We start from the raw sequence: 17,630 nt of genomic DNA, 5'->3' as shown, positions 1-17,630 counted from the left end.
CTGAAACCGCTTCATTTTTCATCTAAAAATGTAACAACAGAGCTGCACAACTCAGAGGTGACAAAGGTGACGGCAGTTCTGTGCTTGCTGTGCTTCTCGGTCCCAGTGAGGTGTTTGGGTTTCTGTACCCAAACACTTGTTTGCATGCTTTGTCTTTCTTTCCAAGTCAGTGACTTCAGGAACGTGGATTTTGGTTTTTGTTACCAGCCTTGAATTACGCCTTGTACTTCCTCTCTTTGTCTGTAATTGGCTTCTCCCAAACACTCATAGGACCGCGCTGGGCGTGGAGGCGCTGCCTTCGTTCCCTGTGGTGTTGGCCCCGCGGTCCCTGGCGTTGGTTGCAGCCACTGAGCGCAGAAGGGTCCGAGCCAGCTGCTCTCGGGAGAGAATGGGATTATTCTGCACCCGTCTGCTTCCGTATAGAACTAATTAAGTTGTTACGCAAATGTTAATGACCAAGCACCTCATGACTTCTGTGTCTGGAGTAGGGTTAAAAAAAAAAGTTCTGTTTGCTCCGTAGCTGTTGGTGTGACCAGTGACCGGTGCGGTCGTCTGAAACTGCGGTTTGTGCTGCGGGGTCAGCTCGCAGAGTTCCAGGAAAAATGTCTGTCGCTCTGTTTTTAAAATCCTTTCTCAATTTAGTGACATTAAACACCTTCCTGCTGTAGCTCTTGAAACCACAGAAGCGTGCGTGTGTGTTTGCCTTACCTCTGAGGCGCCCACAGAACTGAGGCTGCCTCGGTGCGAGTTGGAAGCTGTCTCCGGATTGACTCAGTCTTATTTGGAGGTTTGTTATGAATAGGTATAGTCGAGCATGTAGTCACGTCATGTGCCTGAATTTTTAGTGCTAATTTTGAGTAAAAACAACCTGAGGCAGAGGCAAGGTATGAGGAGGGAGTGCTTCTGTTCAAAAAAACAACCCAAAAACCACTGCAAATTGTGGTTACGACTTCACCTTCAGAAAGCAGGGAGAAGGTTTCAAAGCTCCTGCGCTGCTGCGTCAGGGCAGAAAGAAGAAGTCACGTCTGCGATAAGGCTTTGTTGCAACACTCCCCATCGAGGAAGTTCTGCGTTCCTCTCTCCTCGGAGGCCTCACCACGACCGACTGGCGTGCCACAAGAGCCCCCAGCAGTGCTGGAGGAGCCCTGGTCCTCGCCGCGTTCCCGGGAGGTGCTTGGCCAAGGGCTGCGATGCCGGGGGGTGCCGAGGCTGGCAGTGCCACGCGGGTGGGGTAGGCCAGGCTCTGCCCGCGAGGCTGTGCCGTGACTCAGCTCACTCCTCCCTGCTGAGCACATTAAGGAAAAGATAGTGTTTAGGCGGGCTGCCATTAGCGCACCCAGTGCTGCATGCCTTCAGGTGCAAACACACACTCAGAGGTGCCCAGAACGCACCGCTGCCATTTCACAAAAACACAGATTGCCTTCTGTTTGAAGTAAAACCAGTCCTTTTTACAAAAACACGGATCACCCTCGGTTTGAAGTAAAACCAGTCCTTCAGCTTTCCTGGTTTCGGTTTTGTGTGCTGCTGCTTACACCGTGGGGGGACATGGCATGGGACTTTTAGCAAATCATGGGAGTATCTTGGCAGAGACTAAGCACAGTACTGCTTCATGAATCCCTCAGCTTAACAGCAGCTTCTCACGTTTCACTCCTTGAAGCCCAAACCCAGCTGAACACGACAGGACTTTGACATGAATGAATGACAGCTGTAAAGTTTAACCAGGAGGCTTTCGTGAGCACGCAGCAGCACCGCGAGGGGACAGCACGCCGGCCAGGCAAAGCCTTCCGAGCTTGTGGCCCTGCCCAGAGCCGGGGGCTGCCTCTTGCACCATCAAAGCTGATCGCAGGAAAGGATAAAAACAAAAAAAAACTTGCCCCTGGGCTCTGGTTGTGCTGCGTGGAAATGGCGTACAGGGTGGGAGAGGGCTGGCAGCGATTTAAAGCTGGAAAGGGTGGGTGCAGGCACAACACAGGACCAGGATTCAGGAGCCGGGGGTTGTTTTGCCTTGGTGACTGGTCTGCCTACCTGTCCCGTCTCAGTTTTCCAGCTGTAATATGGAGATCATCTCCCTGCTCACTTCTGTAAAGCACACAGTTATTGGTATTTAAATCAAAATCAAGGTAATTTTTTAGACTTGTAGGCAACACAAGCAGAGTCACTGGTAACCTGTGAATGCCCCACACTCACTGAAGTGGCTACACAAATGAAACTGGTGTAGGTTTTACTTTAGCAGCAGCAGAGATCACCAAAGTAATGTTTGACGCTGACTCCGGTCATTTTTGTAACGTAGCTCTGCCCATTCACCAGCACAACAGGTTCTGAGGAGTATCAGCTCAGCAATCTGCGCCGGAGAGGTTCACAAACAAGCTCCAAGCTGTGGTTCTGTGCAAAAGGCCAGACTTTGTCCTCCAGGCTAGGGCTGTTTGATCAGAACGAGGCAATGCAGTTGTGGGCAGGTTCAGGTAGACTTTTTCTGTCTCAGTTCTCTTCTCACGAGTATTGAATACGAACAGCTGTTGCATGAAATCCTTGGGAAATGCCGACCCTGCCCTGCAAAGGAGCCTTTACAAGGTTTTGGCTTTATCACCAAAATGTCCATCAGAAGAGTCACTTCATAACTGCCAACAGACCCAGCAAGAGTTGCAAAATGAACCGAGGGGGGGTGAGGGCCATGAGACAGTGCCCCTGAGCTCCTCGTTGCTCTCCCCTTCTTGTGCTCTGCACATTTCCACCGTGACCTACATTCCTTGGATGCATTTGCTTCCTAATTTGCATATTAATCAAAGTAAAATGGCAACACGGCTGTTTTTGCTCATTCCACTGATTTGTGCTAATGTGGGACCCTATACATCCATAAAGAGATTAATAACACTGACTTGGCCTGCACGTAGCACGGGCACGAACAGCACTTTGTTTGTGGTGGGACCGCAGGGGCAGAGCAGGACGACACAGATCCAAAGCTCTGCATCACGATAAGGAACGTTCACTTTCCATTCCAGGGCCAAGGCTAATTTCACTAATTTATAAGACAAAGCAAATCGTCAAGCACATCTAGCCCTTCTACAGGGCTCAGCTTCTGTCACTGACTGCAGCGTCTAAATGTTTGTCCCCCGCCGCCAGGAAAACAGCATGTAACAGCCAGGGAGTGCTTTGTGGCCCCAGCAGGAAGAGCTACAGCCGGTCATGTTTCCCCTTTCCTACCTTTCAGCTCATATTCCCTCTCTGAGGAACAGCTGAGGACAGCGATGGAGTGTGCAGCCCTGGATCCCACCACCACCAGTGGCTGCCAGCCTCCCGGTCCTTGCGAAGTCAGGGACCAGAAACGCTACATCAGGAGACACCCTAATGGTCATTTAGCCACCAGCAGTAAGAGTGACAGTGCAAAATAAACCAGATTAGCACCAAAAAAGTATTTAGAGAGAGAAATTGCTCCTGTATTTGCTCTCACCAAACTCATTCCAGTTATCAGCACTGTTACACCTGCCAGGGTTCCTGACACAGACCTGCCGTAGAAGCACGCGGCGCAGCACCCAGCACAAGCAGGTGGGTCTTACTGCCCCTAAAAGGGCGTGCCCAAAGCCACCAAATTGCACCTCAAAACGTTTTTTGGTAAATTTGTATCAGCAACTGGTGGGAACGCTCCCCTCGAAGCAGCTCTCTGCCCGTGCACCTCTGCCCATTGCTGGGGGTGGCTCGGCCCCGTTTGCTGCCGCCACCGCTCAGTGCCCGCTGTGACACCGCGCGGCACCGAGCTCACGGGCAGGAGGGGGCAGCCAGCTGGACCCCCAAAATGGGTGCGGGAGCCTCACCGTCAGGAGCTGCCACCAGGCAGGGACGTCACGAGGGACTGCTTCACACCTGGTTACGTGGTGAGGTGCTGTGGGATGCTCCTGTTCTCTTCTCGTGGGCTGAAGGCCGTCACAAAGACCCCTGGCTGTTTGCACACGATTTCAGCAGTGTCGCTTATTCTGCAAATCAAGCCTCTATCGGCTCAGCCCATACTTCCTCTCCGTGGATTTATCCGTGAGATGACTCAGCTGCGAGGCTCATGTGACATTTTAGAATCTCTCATACAACCTTTAATGCCTCTTGCTGTTTAACGGGGAAATTCACGAGCTGCTTCTTGAGTGCGTTTTGTTAAACCCAGAGGTTACACGATTCCCACTGCCTGATTATCCTTCCACGTATACGTGGGCTCCCTTAGGGTGTAGAAGATTAGCTTTGCAACGCTGCTCTGAGCTTATTTTTAAAATTTTATTCAGATGGTTGCCATGAATTCCCAAAGCAGAGAGAACATCCTCCCAGTTATTAAGCGCAGCTCTCACAAGCACCAGATACATCTTCTGCAGTACATTTGCATTAACCCCTGCACCCCTCCCTTCCTTAATTAGCTCCGCACGCACAAGTCCAACAGCATAACGCCCCCGTGAAGAGAACGAGGCCAGGGTTTAAAAAAACAGAAATAATAAAATCCTTTCAATTTAGTGCCTGAGAGGCTGAAACAGCAGCTCCTGATCCAGCAGTGACTCCCACACGTTGCAGTGGGTGTTAAATCAAATCCTAAGTGAGCCACTACCTCTAAAATTCCCGCAGTCGCTGCCAAGGCGCTGTCAAATGAGCAGAACGCATGTTCTCCTTCCACTGGCCACTTGCTCTATCCCACACCTGCTATATGTGCTCATCTCTCTGGCTCTAGGCAATAAAAGTTTTCTCTTGCAAGTAACAGACGCGATTTTGAGCCACCGCAGCCTTTGACCATTATCAGAAGTACCTGGGGCTGCTCCTACGCGTTAGAAGGGATGCTCTGCAAAGCTCTTAAGATGGGATCAGGTTAAATCATCATTTGTGTTTGCCCATCAGACTGATTTTACAAGCCCACATCTTAGCACATAGGTGTTCCGGGAGTACTGCACGCGACTTGGACTAGGTGATCGTGGAGGTCTCTTCCAACCTAGACGGTTCTGTGATTCTGTGACTTACCTCCAGCATGAGCTGGCACCACTGCCTTGGGCTTGGCCACTGGAAACAAATCAATAACAGACGATCAGCATCAAAATCGAGACCCACCTGACATCCAGAGCTGCTGGTGCCTTGCAAGTGTTGTTTCTGCTTGCCAGCAAAGAGGTTTCGATTTCATCGCTGTATCATTTTCACTTTGCCTGAAATTCACAGTTTAGAACAAGTAACAAGGAGCACAGATACATGACTTTTTGCAAAACGGAGTAGAAGTTATTTCTACTTTTTGCTCTTTGACACATACCTGTGAATGCCAGCGTGGTAGGAGTGGCCAAAGTCTTCCCCATGACACCAAGGACCAAAAAGCCAAGAGAAACTGAAGGGTGCAGACCCATCCTTTCACCTCAAGGCGCATATCAGCTTCGATTTATTTCCGACTAGTTGGTTTTCCTCAGCTAGGAGAGGAACCACACATTTTGATCAGTCTAGGAGAGACTGCGGATTTTGTAGCGGTGTCAGCTGGCACTGACACATTGCCCCATTCTTCAACCACCCCAGAAACTTCAAACTTTTTATTCCAATGAGCTCAACTGAAGCCAAGTGGCCATCCTGCTGAACAGCTGGGGCACTGCTCGCTGGAGTTACTTGTGTCCGGTAAAACAGCGGATCCAACATCAAGCACAATCCGTTTTGCTCAGATCAGGAGGACAAAACTACTGTTCTAAACCATCCCCTTGCACCCTTTACTACAAATACATTTACTGGCACTTGGTGAGCGTTGTAGACATACCTCTGAAGCCACCTCTGCAGCCTTACTCAGGGTACATCACGCTGGGTTGTTTCTCCATAAACGTGAGCAGGGCTGTCGATACAGGTACGTCTGTGTAAGTGCAAACCGAAGTCCCACAGCCACAGAGCAAACCCTTATTTGTTGGACCCCGTGAAGCACCTAACACCACGTCCGTTTGTTCTGAAGGCAGAGGGAGAACAGCTGGCGACCTCAGAGGCACCGCTAGTAAAACATTTCTTGGTAATGCCTGGCATCGGGGAACAAGGAAAATCTGTTTTGCCCGTGGAAGAAACCTGAGTTAGATTCCTAGCTGCCTCACTCATGATCGAGGTGTGCAGCTCACACCAAATATTCCTCTCACTGAACACTTTAAAAAAAAAAAAAACACTCAAATTTTAAGTACAGCAACATCACTGGTTTGACTCAAAACACAACGTTAGTTTAAAAGATTTTTGCCAAGGGAATTATACAAAGCCTCATTGAAACCAAATTATTTCCTCCGCTCTTCCCACCTACCTCTTGCTGCAGCCGAGCTCTTTCCCCACGTTCAGCACTCCTTGTGCACACTGGCAATTGAAAGCTACTTAAAAACAGCCCCCAAAGGCGTTGCTTGAAAAATAAACACTTCAAAAGCATAGCGAGGACTTTGCAAACACAGCATGCAGGAGTAAGTTCAGAGTTTAACGTTCCCAGAAATGTTCTTTTAAGACGGTTACAACACCTACTGGCATTTTTTTTCTGCCCTCATAAGAAGACCCGCTACTGAACAGCCCACCTGGGCTGCGCAGAGCCAGGAGGTACTTGTGGAAGGCAACTACTAAGAAAATGATTATTTTCTTCCATTGCAATGTATTTTTACTGTGTCACGTACATAAGCAGTAGAAACAAGTGCAGGAGTTTCACCGAAGCGATCTGTAGCATTCCCTATGATTTTGTTCAATCTCAGCTCAGATTTGCACACCCGCATCGTTTTCCATTTCAAACACTCACCCACCCACGAGGTGCAAACTTGTGCTGCTCTTTTATTGCAGTTACGTCAATCTGGAAACAGACGGACAGACGACAAGGGGAAATACATGACAAATTTAGAGGAATAAGACATCCTAGCAGTCATTTCCAAAACGCAGCCTGCTACACACTGCAGGATTTTGTCAGTTGGCCCGTCCAGGGGGGAAGCGTGTCCAGAGCGTGCCTTGAGCCTCTAAGCACTTGTCGGTCCTGGGGCACTAACAGCATCGCACAGGTCATCAGCGTGAGCCCAGGGCGGTCAGCGCGCACGGATTCCCAGGAAAACGTCACAAATGACCAGGTACAAAAACGGACGGTCCGTTAGGGTGTTAGAGGGGGATGCTCTCCTTGAGATTTTCTAACTGTTCTTCGAAAAATTTGATCTGCTCTTCGAGGTCCTTCTGTTCGATCAGCAAGGAGGTCTTCTCCTGCACAAAGCGCCTGTAGTCCTGGAGCTGCTGCTCCGTCAGGTATTTGGCAAGGATGCCAGCGACCACTCTGCCCCTGCGATCCAGGTTCTCTTTCAGGTCTTTTGCATCTTCCCGCTGTCTAGACAAGAGCTTGTGCCGTTTGTTCAGCGATTGCTAATGGGATGAAAAAACAAAGCAGCACGCTGTGAAAACTCATCATTCCTGGCAGACTCTGGATCGTAATTTGGAAGCCACAGTCGATTTAGTTTAATTACTTCCTCTTGTGGGCTTTGTGTTCCACATGAGTTTTTTATAGATTAAATTACTCGTTCTTGTGGCTTGCAAGGTAAAGACACCCAGTAAATCCCATCAAGGCTCACTTCTTCCATGCTGCCCTCAGGACAAAAATCAATGTACTTAACATTCTGCTAATTTTAGAGTATCCTGCATCCGTCTTTCAATTAGCAGTTTTTTAAGCACACATCTTTGTATTTTCTGAGTTGTTTGTGGCCAGAGCGCCAATGTCATACAAAAAATATCATGTTACTTCTATTAAAATGCACGTGTACTAAAATAACTGTGAGGCAGACAGTAACTGTTCAAAGGTTTCTTTTTCCCAAACCCACAAGCATCAAGCCTTGCCTGTCCCATGGGATTTTAACACCTTTCACATTTCAGCTGATTCTCTTTCAGCTGTAATGATTTTCATAGGGATAAAAGTTTTCCACAGCTGGAAAATCTCTGGTTTCAGGACCAAGTCCCTAAACAGCACAGAGCAACTGCCACCACCTGCGTCGTGAGGGCAGCAGCTGGAATCAAAGAGCAAGACTGCCGGGGCAATTACAGCGACTGGGAGATACTTGCAAAAAATATTGGCACATAAACAAGCCTTTACTGAGCATGTTATTCCAAGTCTTGAATAAATGATTTTAATGTATTTACATGAAGAGGACAAACATAACACTAAGGAAACGGCTGCCCCCTGCCAACCACAAAGCACAAAGTCCATTAGGTGTGAAATGCAGCCCAGAATTATTCACGTTAACTTGACAGACGTTTCAGAGCAGGTAGGTCCTGCTTCTCTACACCACTCTGCATGGGAGGATTCTTAGTGCCCCGCTGTGCTCCAACTACAACAAACCTCTACAACATGCACAAAAGGTCGGCAGCAGCCCAGCTCCAGGAATCCCAGCAGTAACACCGTGCTTTCTAATTTCTGAACAAAAAATAACAGCAGCAGGTATTGCTTTGATAAAAGCATGTCTAAAAGCAGGAAGGACAGCAGGAAACCATCATTCCTAGGATAAACTCAGCTTGTCTTCTCTAGAAAAAAAGCATATTTCAGACTTGAAAAGCTTTCCTGGCGACATGAGACAATTCCTAATTTTCCAGCAAAAGCGGCCGGTTGAGTTAAACTACAGGAAATTCTATCTGAAGTTATGACCACATCTTCCTCCTGCTCCCTATAGCTCAGACGTGCCCTTTAAGTGAAATAAGGTTTCACAGCAGTAATTACCACGCTGCAGTTACCAGTGGGAAAACAACCACCTCTGAAGCACAGGTTGTGATCTGCTGCAGAGGGAACGAATGGTCACGGGTTCAAAAGCTCAGCCCCCAGGTCCTGCTGCTCCTGCCATGCCACCGCCCTGCTGCGAGAGCAGAGCTGGTGCTGCGTGTGCACGAGGGCTCTCCAGCAGCAAACTGTCTGTGCTGGGCCATGGAGACCCAGCCCCTCACTGCCCGCTACCAAACGCTGCCCGAGCAGCGGCTGGCTCAGGTCGGGTACAACCCCCCCGTTCAGAGCTGTCAGAGCACAGCCCCACCTTGAAAGACGCAAAGCGAACAAATTAAACACCCTGTGCTCTCCTCACCCACCTTCTCCTCGGCATCTGTATTGCCATCGATCTTCCTCATGGCGTTTTGGACCCGGGCGAGGCGGCTGGACAAGCAGAGCAGCAGGCTCACCACCTTCTCCAGGTCACCGATGAACATCAGGTAGCGCTCAAACTCGTTGGGCTTGCAGACGTCGTGCACCGTGGCCTCCAGCTCCTTGCCACGCGCGGCGCAGTCGCTGGCTTCCGAGAGGACGAGCTCCCTGTCCTCCCACAGCGCCTGCAGCTTGGAGCGCAGGCTGGAGATGAGTTCCAGCTGCAAAGGGGAAAAAAAAAAATCACAAGGGGCTTATCGCCGAAGAGAAGTCGTGTCATTTATAAAGAAGGCAATTTTCTCATGTCATCTTTGCCGAATTTAAGACTTAAAATAATTTCAAGCTCTGGAAAAGGAAAAAAAAAAGAAAGATCATCCTAGGTATACTTAATTCTCAAACTCTGAAAAGCAAATTACTGGTAATCGCCTTAACTGCTGATATAATTCCTAGCTCTGAGAGCTTCCAACCACAGTCAGAAGTAAACTACAACAAAGATTACAACGTGTATACACGTGGCTTTGTCTAAGACATGACCGTGAAGCCACAGCCCTATTACCACACAAGAACTGACTGGAATTTCATTTATAATATGCACGGAAAAAAAATGATCTTTTCAGTGGATGCAAGTGAGCAAAGTGCCTAGTAGCAAAGCAAGCGGAGAAGGCTGTCTAATACCGCAGTGTTACTACGGGGAGAGGCCCCAAGATCAGAGTGGGAGAGCGATATCAGCTTTTTTTGGAAATCAGCCAATGTCACCATAAAGAGCAGCAGCAGTTAAACAGCAGGTAACGAAAAATATCACCACATACACAGCAGGAGGAACTTCCTGAAGGCAGACTATAATTACCTGAGAGAGGTTATGGCCAAATTTCTACAGGGAAAAAAATAATTTAATTCTTCAAAGCTACATGTTACCCTTCCGAGATGCCCTGTGTCTATCCCTAGAACCAGAGTCCAGCTACGTCCATGCTACCTTTACTTGCTGCATGTATGGAAATTAACAGACCCTTGTAACATACAGAAACTGCTGCCAGCTCTCTCAGAGTAAAAACCATTTCTTATTTACGCTGCCAGCTGTAATGAATTTTACACCTACTGAAACCAGATTTGAGCCAGCTGCTGCACAGGAGCTGGCTGTGCGAGGACAGGGATAACCAACCTGCGGGCTCGTTTCAGACACAAGCCAGCCCCGACGACCTGCTGAAGGTAAGTGTGTGGAAGGAGAGATCTGAATAAAGCCAGGCAGAATTTAAACACCACTGCTCGTGGTCAATTTGCCAATTCACTAGGAAATTTACTACTGGAAAAATAAATGATTTGAAGTTATACGTGAAACATTGTTACTGGGATAAACATCATGAATAGGAGCACCCACAGTACATGAATGTGGCATAAATAACTTTGTGGTGGTGAAGAAACAACGGTTCCTTTGATGGCCATCTACCTACTTTCTTACACGTGATGTCATCTAGGTCCTTTGTGTCATCTCCGCTCCGGTTTGGGGTCTGGTTTCCCTTACAAATGGGACTGTCACTCCTTTGCTTGGCATTGAGTTCGGGTTCAGAACATTCTTCTGGCACGTCTCCATTGCTTTTCCTGCTTTTTGTACAGAAAATAAACACCTGTGACAAACACTTAGAGTTCTGTTCATGAACATCGTGTCCAAAGAAGGGCAATGAGGCTGGTGAAGGGTCTGGAGAACAAGTCTGAGGGGCGCTGAGGGAGCTGGGGTTGTTTAGCCTGGAGAAAAGGAGGCTCAGGGGAGACCTTATTGCACCAGGGGAAATGGCCTTAAGTTGCACCAGGGGAGATTTAGGTTGGATATTAGGAGAAATTTAATCACTGAAAGGGTTGTGAAATATTGGAAGAGGCTGCCCAGGGAAGTAGTGGAGTCACCATCCTTAGAGGTCTTCAAAAAACATGTAAATGCAGTGCTTTGTGAATGGTTTAATGGGGGACTTGGCAGCGCTAGGCTGAAGGTTGGACCAGATGATCTTAGAGATCTTTTCCAACCTCTACCATTCTATGATTATGCCCTTGGTTTTATGCATCTCTACTTCCGAATCACCTTTCTCTCATCCCACAGCAGGGACTTTTCTAACATTTTAAAAGATGCAGAGCAAAAAAAATTGTAGCCCGGGATTATCATAGTCCCTTTCAATAAGGTCTCTTACTGGCTTTGATGCACCCAGCTCAGCACATTGCTGACAACACATCAGCATGGCCACCAAAGCGCCTCCTGCCACCTTCAGCAGCAGGGACCTCCGGGCCGGCTCCTGGCCTTATGTGCAGCCCCAGCTCCCACTCCCACGGGCTCAGGAGTGGACGAATCTGCTGAACGCCTCGATCTGCAAAATCTGTAAAAGGCGTGGTGTGGGAGCCACACGGCCTGGCTGAACAGCAGCAAATTTACCCTGGCAGAATTGGGTTAAATTTGTCATACCTCAAATGCCCATCTACTAATGTACAGCCTGCTGATTTCTCTTGCTTTCCATGCACGCAGCTTGTTTGTTTGCATGCAGCTATCATGGTGTGGTTTACTCCAGGTTTCTTCCATTACGCACTTATAGCCTCAGGTATTTCTTGACATATAAATCAGAAAACTAAAATAGTTCAGTAACAAACCAAGTGTAAAAAAATCCCCAAGTCTTCTTAGCACCGGTATATACATAATATTCATGCACCATACGACCTTAAACTAGTAGTCAGTTGTTTTGGTCTACTTACTCGTTCCCCTGCGCATGCTGTACATCTGCCTTTCTTCTGTGTGATTTATCCAGCATGGAAACATCAACAGGAAAAAGACCCTCCATCAGGTCCAGAGCATTTTTTCTCACCGGGTAAGGCATGAGAATATCAACCAGAGAACTGTCTTTGGCAACGATCTCCATCGCAAGTTCTTCGTATCGCTGGTCCTCAGCAGACCACAGTCTCCTTTTGGACGGATTTGTCTCTCTCTCCTGCAGAATATCTTCTTGGCTGTTGAGCACGGCTGCTTCCTTTGCAAATAAACCTTTGGGTGCGTCTTTGTCTCCTCGGTGAGACTGAGCCGGTGATGCGTGGCAGCACGTTCCTTTCTCCTGAGGCACTGCAGCATCACTTGCCTTTAGCTGCTGCTCTGGGCACTTCGTTAAAGCACTGCCATTCGGAGATCCAGCTCCGCATTCCTTTTCCACTTGGGCATCTTCCTGGCTGCTGCTTCTTGAGCTAGGAATAGAGGTTTCAGGAGCTAGTCCCTCGGCATCCTGACAAGAGTGTCCAGTTACCTCACTGTCTTGTTTGTGATTCTGGCATCCATCTTCCACATGATCGTGGAAACTGTAAGAACAAAGACAGAAGTTCCTTTCTATTTGAGACGCTTCCTCTACAACAGATGCTTTTGCAGGCCGTTTAAGCAGCTACAAGTAACCGCCATCACATTTCCAGCTTCCTCTGTTTATTAAAGTCTTAAGGCTGGACCTACCCCAGCCCCCCCAGCTGCCGTTTTCGCCGGAGGTCGCACGGGGGAGCTGCGCTCCCAGGGGCCGGAGGCGCTCCCCGGGCGCAGGGCGCGGTGCGCTCCGGCTGCCCACGGCAGAAACCGAGGGGGCAGCCCCCGTGCCCCGCGCAGCCTTACCTGGGGATGCCGAGGCAGCTCTCACGAGGCTGAGACGGTGACACGGCCCCGCTGGCCCATCTGTCCGCGCCCTGCAAACGAGAACGGCACCGCTACTCGCACCGTGCGGCTGCCTCGGCTTCACGCCCTTGTCTGTTATCCCCAGGAGCAGCAGCCAACAGCTGAGTAGGTTCAGCAAGGTGGTGTTTTGTTGGGTTTTTTTGTTTGTTTGGTGTTTTAAGTTTGTCCGTCTCTTTTTATTAACGCCATTAGACTCTTTCTAGGTAGCATCCACCTATTTTTCCTAGAAAACCAAGTAGCGGCTAGCAACAAAGCACAGGCTCTACTCTCACCAACCCCCACAACAACTCAGAAGGTGGCCACTGTTGGTAGGAGTCTCTTCAGTTGGGTAATTTCAGTAGCATATTAGAGTATTCCTTTTCTGACCACCTTTTTTTTTCCTTCCCTTTTGCAACAACATTGACAGCCACTGTCCTTCAAATTCAGGAGCCAAAAAGGTTCCTGAATTCCCGGGCTGTGATTGCAGAGCACAGCAGAAGCAAAGCGATGGGCAGGTCTCTAGCTGGTTTTCAGCCATTTCAGGAACTTCCCAAAGGGTAGGCTTTAGCTAGAAGCCTTCCCCCCACCCCTTTTTAAAACTGCACACTTGTTGCACACGAGTGCTTCTGCCCGGACCGAGCACGCTGCTCAGTCGGCCGTTGCAGTTCCCACCCTTACGCAATCGCTGCAGCTCTTCACACACGTTGTTTGTCTGCTGCTTGTAATGCTTCCTTACATAATGCTTGAGAATAACAAATTGTTATCATTAATGCATCAAAATTGGTAGCACTTCTTCAAAATCTCCCCTAATTAATTCTCCGGCACACTGCAAAAAAACAGAGCATTCGCTCTGCTTTCCAACCACTACACAGCACTTCCTACAGATTAAGCAAGCGTGCCTTCTCCATGACTCCTTTCATCTCTCTACCACGTGTTAAAAATGAAGCCTTCGTCCCCATTCCTGCTGTTCAGCGGTTTTTCACACGAACTGCCCGCCGTTCTCTCTCTCAGAGCGGCCCCTGTCCCAGCCCCTCTCACCTGGGCGGCAGGAGGCGTTGACTCGGGCCTCCCGGCAGCCGGGGCAGCAGCAGGAGCACCAGCCCCAGGGAGGCTTTCGGCCGGTGCCTGCTCAGGGCCGCGGCTCCCCACGGCTGCAGGACAGGGGCTGGGCTCCGAGGACACCGGCCCAGCAGCAGAGCCGGGGCCGCATCTGCTGGCCACACTCGGAGGGGGGAAAACATCTGGTGGTGGTTCTTCAGAGAACGCTTGGCAGAAAACCTCATCGCTTTGCATCTTCCTGCTCCCACTGGGGTTGGAAGCCTTGCCAGGAGGCCATTTAGGAAGCGAAGGCCTCTTCTGCAGGGGCGGCTTATGCAGCGGGACGTGCTGCGCGCCTCCTGGTCTTTGGCTAATCTTTCGTTCCATGTATTCAACAAGCGCGGTGTGCTGGATTTGTTTCAGCTCCGTCCGGGAGATACTTGAGCTGGAAAGTGCCCTCCCTCTGTTTTCCAGGGTCTTTCTCCTGGCTGCCTCTGTGTCCGGCTCAGTCCTTTCACCCCTGACCTGGTTCCACGGGACTTCCTTGTCTGCGAGCTGATCGAGTTTCTCAGGCTCAGAATAACACAGTTTCTTTTCCTCTTTTGTTTCCCTTTTCCTTCCCCCTGTTTGACCCCTTTGTGGCCTCTTTATTTCTCCATCTCTTCTGAAACTTTCTAAGGATTCTAGATGAGAGGGGGAACAAGGAGCAAGTTTGGCTTCCTCATGTGCACCGGATAATGAGAAAGATCTCAGGTGTTCGATTGAAGGCCTCTTGGAGGGCTTCTGTCTTAGTCTAACAGGCAAACTCATCTGTAAGTCTTTTCTTTTAAAGGAGGTTTCTCTCAGAACCTTTTTCTGAGCCACTTTAAGTTTCTCTCTGTAGTCATTCTTGAAACTCTCATCCATGGATGAAGCAGGACTCCCGAGAACGAGATCTTCAGTCTCGTTCAGACCGTCATCGGCACGCTGGTGGGGCTGGCTGGCTGGCTGGCGCTGGCTGCTTTCCCTCTGTATCTCTACACTCCGCACCGAGGGAGCCTGGCTGCTTGTTGGAAATTCCTCTGGTGAGCTCCTTGAGCCCTCTCGACATTGGGCGAGCTTGTGGTGGTGCAGGATGTTGGTGGCTTTTCCCCCAGAAAGGTAGTAAAGCATGGGAGTCGTCTGTCTGCTTATTTGTTCACCAGCAAGATCGTCCCGCAGCTCTCTCGAGAGCTGTTTTTGAAGTTCAGGCTGATATTTCTGATAGGGAGCAGGAGCTTCCTCTTGCTCTAGGTGCATGCTGAGCTCAGGACTGCTGTTATTGGCTTGTTTTTCGTTCCTGACTTCATTTAAAAATTGTGATGTGGAATCCTCCTTTGGTCTGAGCAAAGCTGTTTGGTCGGCACCAGCTGACTCTGCAGCGTGGTAGCTGCAGGACACCGATGGTTTCTGTGGTTTGGCTTGGGGATTCAGGAGTGGCTCCCCAGCACCGCTCCCGATCTCTCCTTTGTAGTTATAGCACTGATTTTCATCTCTACAACTGTTCAGCTTCCTGGATGCACTTTTAGTTAGAAGAGCATTCTCCATGTATTTTAAGTCACAAACGTCCTCAAACACATCCCGACCCAAGTCTGAACGCAGCTCGGCGCGGAGCGGGCACTGAGCGCAGAGCAAGGACCCTTTCCACCGGCTGGGTTCTGGCACCACGCTTCGCAGATCTGCTTCTCTGAAAGTTGGCTTGCGCACGCTGCAGGGGTACTGTTTGTCTTCTTGTGTATCATTAACTGTGCGAGGGCTGGCATGCCCTGAAGGATAGGGCTTGGAGTTCATCTCGTCAGGAATTTTGTGAGCATGAGCTGAATTATAAGCAGAAAAAATTTTAGAGACATTAGCCACAGAGTCAGTCCTTAAATATTCTTGAAAAATGAATGAAGACGGCCTGCTGAAAACATGGGGATTACTTCTCTTCACAGGTTTTTGGGCTGGGCTCCTCTCTGCATTTTCTTCTGTCGTTAGCCCCTGACCTTTTGATACAGACGCCCCGTCTGTACAACCAGCAGACCACCAGCCTTTGTGTTCCACAGTCTTTCTCCCGGCTGCCGCTGCGTCTGGCTCAGGGATTTCATCCCTGTTCTGGCTCCACGACACGTCCGCGTGAGCTGGCTGCGCACTGCCCTCGCTGAGACTTCCAGAGTCACGTCTCCCTCTCGTGTTCTCAAGGTGTCTGGCGACCCTGAAGCTGTCGAGTCGCACAGGAGGAGAGGGTGGCGGTGCAGCCAGGGGCAGCGGTCCCTGGCTGGAAGCCCCGGGGGAAGGAGTGCTTCCACAGCCCCCCGCGAGCCCAGCGCTGTGAGAGATGCCACGGATGCTCGGGTCTGGTGCCTTGTGTGGATGCAGCCATCTGAGATCAGAGTTTGCTGCGCTGAGATTATAAATGCCTCTTACATACTCTGAGTCCATGTACGGTACCTGCTCGGGAGGCAAAGAGCAGTGTTCACCATAGCACGATGGGGTGGGATACTCTGGAACGTTTGATCCCCCTGAGAAAGAGCTGTAAGCAGAGTCTGCTCTTCCAGGGAGCTGCAGGAGATGGTCCGAGCTGCCAAGGGATGTCACTGGCGACAGCCGACTGCTGTCAGGGGAGGCTGCGGGCTCCACCAGCTCTCCAATTCGGCTGCCTTGCCCATGAGTCCATCTTTCTATCTCATTCCCAGACAGAGCCATGTTGAAGCCTTTCCAGGAAACGGTCTGATTAGATGTCCACAGCTGAGCTGTTGAAAAAGTACATTTTGCACCGCAGTCACATTCCAATAATATTCAGAGGATCCTAAAATAAAACAAATAAAAAAACAGAGATGTGAAAAAGACTCAGTGGGAGGATCCCAACTGCACTTTGGGAGACCAGGCAGAGCATCACACACATGTTGGTGATGAGAACCTGAAAACAGCGTTCAGAGTAGCTAGATGGCTTCAGCAATTATCAGGATATTGAAATGATCAATTCCTCTGTCACAAACGGAGGAACTCAGTCTTCAATAACACGAGCTTTTGAGATCTTCGTTAAATCTAAAAGATGACATACATAATTAGAGGATGTCCTCTCACTGCAATTACAAAGCATCAAGGGCCGGATTCAAAGCTAGTTTCTGAATCTGTCTAGAAATAAGTCTGAGAGGTTGAAAACCCCAGCTCAGGTGCTGCCTAATCCTGGAGGTACTTGAATACAACACACACCTGGCAGGTTGAAGCTTCAAAGTGACTTTCGGTTGTGCTTCCAGAAATGCTCACAGCCCTGCGTCAGCACCTGGCTCTCCTTCGGACGGACGTGGCCCTCACTGAAACAGCACAAGGTTTTGCAGCTACACGGCTGCACTTACCTTACACAGTGACACACCTTCTGAAGAAACGCAAACTGTCTCCAAGTCCTACCAACTAAATATCGCATGTCTGTTTTCCTGAAAAAGGTGGAACTCCCCACAGGTTCGCCTGCCGTTCCCAATAACATGCATCTGCAGCGGGGCCTCGTAAAGCTGGCGGGGAGATTCCAGCGGTGATGCCGCCGTTTAATCAAAAACCTTCACATTCCTGCCTTGTTTCAAAGACAGTCCTGGTATCATTCATTTTGAGCCAAGGGAAGAGGTGAATGGAAGCCAAAATACACAAGTTAATCTATAAAGGGAACTTGGACTTGTGGGGCACAGCAAATAAATTAACTAGTTTCTGAGAAATGAAGGGAGCATACCACCAAGAAGTGGGAACTTCTGCCAGGCTCTTTCAGAAATTTCAGTAAGAAATCAACTCATGGACACTTGAAGTTTTCTCTCTCCCTAGAGATGATCTAAAATGCAGCCGTGAAATTTGTCTCAT

At 49.4% G+C, this 17,630-nt stretch overlaps 1 protein-coding gene across 5 annotated transcripts in view; it reads right to left on the bottom strand.

The window, feature by feature from the left end:
- Nucleotides 1-6,749: 6,749 nt before the first annotated feature.
- SHROOM1 (shroom family member 1) overlaps nucleotides 6,750-17,630 on the bottom strand; it is a 29,928-nt gene continuing 19,047 nt past the window's right edge. For 3 of the 5 annotated variants that reach the window (XM_035560808.2, XM_035560810.2, XM_035560809.2), the window contains 6 exons: nucleotides 13,785-16,590; nucleotides 12,708-12,778; nucleotides 11,819-12,409; nucleotides 10,540-10,690; nucleotides 9,040-9,312; nucleotides 6,750-7,338 (listed from right to left, as the gene is read on the bottom strand). In XM_035560808.2, coding sequence (XP_035416701.1) covers nucleotides 7,084-7,338; nucleotides 9,040-9,312; nucleotides 10,540-10,690; nucleotides 11,819-12,409; nucleotides 12,708-12,778; nucleotides 13,785-16,487 — 4,044 coding nt within the window. In that variant the 5' untranslated portion in view covers nucleotides 16,488-16,590 and the 3' untranslated portion in view covers nucleotides 6,750-7,083. Of the gene's footprint in view, nucleotides 7,339-9,039; nucleotides 9,313-10,539; nucleotides 10,691-11,818; nucleotides 12,410-12,707; nucleotides 12,779-13,784; nucleotides 16,591-16,997; nucleotides 17,099-17,630 lie in introns of all 5 variants that reach the window. The other 2 variants (XM_035560811.2, XM_035560812.2) reach the window with 2 other exon arrangements.

The sequence above is a fragment of the Cygnus atratus genome, chromosome 14, assembly GCF_013377495.2.
Source record: "Cygnus atratus isolate AKBS03 ecotype Queensland, Australia chromosome 14, CAtr_DNAZoo_HiC_assembly, whole genome shotgun sequence".
NCBI lineage: Eukaryota > Metazoa > Chordata > Aves > Anseriformes > Anatidae > Cygnus > Cygnus atratus.
This window is presented reverse-complemented; position numbering and strand designations above follow the sequence as displayed.